The sequence below is a fragment of the Lygodium microphyllum genome, chromosome 27 (genome assembly GCF_053477565.2).
Source record: "Lygodium microphyllum isolate KBCC chromosome 27, Lygodium_microphyllum_v1.1.10, whole genome shotgun sequence".
Taxonomy (NCBI): Eukaryota; Viridiplantae; Streptophyta; class Polypodiopsida; order Schizaeales; family Lygodiaceae; genus Lygodium; species Lygodium microphyllum.
In genome coordinates, this window is record NC_141161.1 from 101,867,044 (window position 1) to 101,872,011 (window position 4,968).

The window sequence follows — 4,968 nt, forward strand, 5'->3', positions numbered from 1 at the left end:
TACAAATGGATGTAAAGATTACTTTCTTACATAGTGATCTCCATAAGGACATCTATATGCAGTAGCTTGAGGGTTTTATTGCAAAGTGAACAGAAAAGATGATATCTAAACTCAACAGAAGTTTGTATGGACTTAAACACGCACCACAAGAATGGTATCACAAGTTTGATACATCCATGCAATCTCTAAAGGTTTAACAGGTATCAAGTGGATCACTACTTAACACCAAGAAGGTAGCAAATGGCAACCTTTTTCTCTCAATTTTATATGTGGATGACATGCTGATTGTAGGTAAAGATGTTTATGCTTTGGACACCTTAAAACAAAGCCTACACAACAGTTTTAACATAAATGATCTTGATGAGATAAATCATATTCTTGGGATTTATATACTTAGGGACAAATAGAAGGGTCTTCTCTATCTGTCATTCAATATGGAGAGAAAAAAAATGATTGATGCACCATTGCCTCTATATATAAAACTCAATGCAAAGGACATCCCTACATCTGATGATGAAAAGGTTGAAATGGCCAAGATTCTGTATACCTCAACTGTTGATAACTTAATATATGCTATGGTTACTATATATCCTAACATAGCATTTGCGGTAGGAGTGGTTAGCAAGTACATGGCACATCCTAACAAAAAGCATTGGAAAGCAATGAAGGGTATCATAAGATGTCTTAAGAACACAAAGAATTTGTGCATTTGCTTTAAAAAGTAGAAGGCATCTGTTCTTGGCTTTATAAATACAAACTATGCTGGTCATTCTGACTGCAGTAAGTTTACTTCAAGGTATGTATTCACCTTAATAGGGAGATCAATCTCTTGGATATCCAAACTACAAAAGTGTATCACATTGTCTACTACAGAGGCAAAGTATATGGCTGTCACTAAGGCATGCAAGGAGGTTTTATGGCTTTCACATCTAATGGGAGAGCTTGGCATTACAAAGGTTTCTGTCCTCCATTGCGATAGTCAAGAGTACTAACATGCTAGCATGGAATCTTGTCTTTCATGCAAAGACAAAGCACATACAGGTGAAGTATCATTTGATCAAGGATGTTCTTGACAACAAGAGTACTAAGCTTGTTAAGGTACATACAAATGATAACTCTGCAGACCTTCTCACGAAGGGTCTTCCAACAAAACGGTTTGCTCATTGCCACCAAATGATATTGGGAGTTGGATAGATATAGGTGTTTTCAGCTTTGTACATACTTAGTTTATTCTTTCTTCTACCTTCAGACACACTGCCTTTGTGTGGGAGATTGTTGGGAATAAAGGGCCACCATGCTTGCACCCTACACGAATGAATTTGTCCTCCACCATCATCTTCACTATCAATGTCTATGTGATTCAAGCCCACTTTCTCAGTACAGAGGAAATGTTTCCTGGTCATCGATACAAGATTTATATACAAAGTTGTCAAGACAACACAAACCACAAAACATGAAGTAAACATTGCTTTCAGAGTTGCTGTAAGCAAGCAGAGTATAGAAAGAATAATGAACAAGACAGACTATGAACTGCAAACCCACTCAAACCAAGTGTATAATAAATCGGACACTTTGCTACAGCAGCGCAACTGTATAGAAAGGTGAAGGCACCAATGGGCAATTAAGATGCACTTCTATCTCACGAGGAGAGTTTGCAAGCAACTCCCATACTCCATGGGCAATTAAAATGCAAGCCAATGTCCCTATTCTTCTAGAGAAGCCCTTACTGTGTGCCCTTTGAAGTAATCTGGCACTTCCAACATTACCCCATCTATGCATGTTCTATGCACATAGTGCACTGCTCTCACATTGCATCCAACACCCTTTTTAGACTCTGGTACCATTACCCTGTGTTAGACATACCCCCAAAAATATTTGGGTTGGCCAAGCAGCTAAGGTGAGCCTGATAGAGCATGTACCGTGTTTAATTTTGTGGCATACCCTTAAAGCAATTTTTGTAATAGTCAAGCATCTGCGATGTATCTCTCAAAATTTGAGAGTAGCATTCTGTTCATTGCATTGCTGGGCTCCAACCGAGCTAATTCATTAAAGCACTTATGTCCAAGCTCTTTGTTACCATATGTCATGCAGCCAGTAAGGAGGGACCTCCACATCACAATGCTTGAGTCAGGAGGCATACTTTGTACAAGCTTCTCAGCTTCATTCAAGTAACCTAACCGACCAAGAAGATCCACCAAGCAGTTGCAGTGGTCGACGCTTGGCACTATACCATAATCTTCTGTCATAGACTTGAGGAACTTATAACCTTCTTCGGCAAGTCCACCATGACTGCAGGCAGCAAGAATACTGGTTATTACAATGTCATTTGGTTTGATGCCTTCTTCTTTCATGAGTCTCAGGCACTGCCTTGTGAGATCAAAGTCCCCAAAGGACATGCAACCTGCAATTATTGCACCCCAAGATACTACATCTCGATTTGGCATCTTCATCAACAATTTGTATGCCTCATCAAGCCTTCCACACTTCACATACAGGTCAACAAGAGAATTTCCAGCTAATAAATCAGACTCAAGCCCACTTCGGATGGCTTGATCATGTACCAACCTTCCTTGGCCTATTGTTCCTGTCGTTGCACACACTTTCAGCACACCTACAAGAATTGCCCTATCTGGATCAATACCCTCCTCTAGCATTTCACCATAGAGCTTGAGGACCATATTGAAGGGGCCATGCAGGGCATATCCAGTGATCATTATGCCCCATGATACAATGCTTCGACTTGCCAGCTTATCAAACACTTCATGTGCTTCTTGTAGGCTAGAACACTTGACATACATGTCCATGAGGGTACTGGCAACAATGGGACCAGACAACAACCCAATGCTGAGTGTTAGGCGGTGTACCAACCTTCCCAACTGTAAAGCTTCTGCTTTACCACAAGCTTTCATCATGCACAAGCAGAAGATCCTGTTTGCTTCTATTCCCTCCTCTTGCATCCTTTGGAAAAGCTCAAAAGCCAAATGAAGTTGCCTGTGTTGAGTACATCCTGATAACAAGGCGCCATAAGAAAAAGCATCTCTACTTGGCAAGCCATTAAAAACTCTCAAGGACTCCTCAAGCTCCCCACCTTTTGCATACATGTCAACTAGGACATTACCAATGTCCATGTGTATTTCAATCCCTGACCTTAAGATTCGGTTGTGTATTTGCTTACCCATCTGTAGACCTTCCCTGGTGCTGCATGCTTTGAGCAAAAGAATGTATGTGGCCCTGCCTGGCTTAACATTTCTTTGTTGCATTTCAGTATACAGTTCCAAAGGCTTCTCCATCCTCCCAACATTGAGGAATGCAGAAATGATGGCATTCCATGAGTATACAGTCGGCTTTGTGATGCTGCGAAAGACATTATGTGCTTCTTCCACACTTCCACAAGATGCGAAGAGACGAATGAGAGAGTCTCCAAATATGGAAATTCTGGTGAGATTCTTCTTGGCCATAAATGTGTGCAGTCTTCTTGCCAATCCCAGGTCTTTCCTCTTAGTGCATCCAACCAAAATGCAGAAAACAGCATCATTTGGGATTGGCACATTTCGGCGCTCAAGGTTCTCCACCTCCTGCAAAGCCTCAACCAGACCCTTCCCATCATGAATCTCACTGAGGCGCCCTTTTGATGGAATGGTATTGCTGCATGGGTACCCCCGGGAATGGCATTGCATATGGCATGACATTTCCTTGAGAGCATTCTGGCGGCTCAAGGCTAGACTTAATTGCATAACAAAAGAAAAACATATTTTGCAAAGTCAGCATAACAAGAGCACACATTGTGCACACAAGCATTACCCTGCTCAAACAAATTTTTGGCTTCAAGGCTATGGCCACATTGAGCACATCCTACAATGTTTGCACTCCACAAGGAAGCATCTCTACATGTGAATGTCCTCATTACTTTGTATGTTTCTGCGACTTTGAGATTGGTGTATATGAAATACAAAGCAATGCTAGAGGTAGTCAGTGATTAGGCCTCTGCAAAACCAACAAACAGGGAATGAATGTCTATAGCCTTCTCAATGAATTTTGTGCAGCTACATGCTTTCGGCACAGATAGAAAGAGTATTTTGCTCTGCACTATGCCTTCAAGCTCCATTTTGTTGTCTTTTGTACATGTTAACTGCAAGGAAGCTTGTTTTTTTGATAGCCTAGCACCCCATACCGCAGCATCTCGACTGGTTAACTGATCAAAAATATTATGTGCATCTTCAATGTCTCGCAAATTGGCATATGTCACTCGATCGATATTCACAACCGATCAAGCGCATTCATTAATCATGTATTCAAATACCTTAAGGCCCCAGCATGTTGAGCAGAGCTGAGAAGTGAGGGACCCTGTCAAAGGGATTCTCAAAAATTGGGCGCTATGAAAAGCGCTTCAGTGCAGCTTCCGGAGCGGCATCGTCAGCAGACACGGTTTCTAACCAGAAGTCCACAAACAGAAGCCGTGCTGTGAAGAACTTGGGAGGCAGGGGCCTGCAGGCGAGCAAGCAACGCCTCTGCACATCGGAAAGCACATTTCAAGCATTACTAACAAAACACCAAGGTTTGCGAAGAAGGTCGTCCCCGAGTGGTTTGGGTATGGGTTGAATTATAAGGGTGAATTAGTTCAAATTCTGCGGACCACGTCTCAATTTCAAAGGCGAAATAAACTATCTATTTTTTAAAATTAAAATTTAATATGATATACATTATTAAATTTTAAAGGATAGAGTTTAACTTTGCAAATTGTACTTATAAAATAGATCATTTGATTCAAAACTCTCTCGAAAATTTCGAGTTAAAGATTTTGTGTTTGCAACCAAAAGTATTTTTCATAAACATTGATTTCAAGGTTCATATCTCACTGGTGCTTAGAGAGAGATAAGCAGCCAAAAGTGTTTTTCATAAACATTGATTTTCAAGATTGCATATCCAATGGTGGTTGGAGAGATGATAGAATCCACCTCACTTGATCTA

The 4,968-nt window shown here is 40.9% G+C and overlaps 1 protein-coding gene across 2 annotated transcripts; it reads right to left on the bottom strand.

Annotated features, from left to right (window-relative positions):
- Positions 1–735: 735 nt before the first annotated feature.
- On the bottom strand, positions 736–4,596 carry LOC148012662 (putative pentatricopeptide repeat-containing protein At3g05240). Of its 2 annotated transcripts, none has more exons than XM_087669527.1 (2): positions 4,301–4,596; positions 736–3,984 (listed from the first exon to the last, which is right to left on the bottom strand). In XM_087669527.1, exon 2 carries the CDS (start codon positions 3,732–3,734, stop codon positions 1,965–1,967), a length of 1,770 nt encoding a protein of 589 aa, XP_087525653.1. In that variant the 5' UTR covers positions 3,735–3,984; positions 4,301–4,596; the 3' UTR covers positions 736–1,964. The 2 variants fall into 2 exon arrangements, with proteins under 2 accessions (XP_087525653.1, XP_087525652.1); XM_087669526.1 differs by having other exon boundaries at positions 736–4,192.
- Between the last annotated feature and the right edge of the window lie 372 nt (positions 4,597–4,968).

Excerpts from the sequence above, each read along its gene's own strand:
- LOC148012662 (XM_087669527.1), bottom strand. The coding sequence starts at position 3,734 with ATGCAATTAAGTCTAGCCTTGAGCCGCCAGAATGCTCTCAAGGAAATG.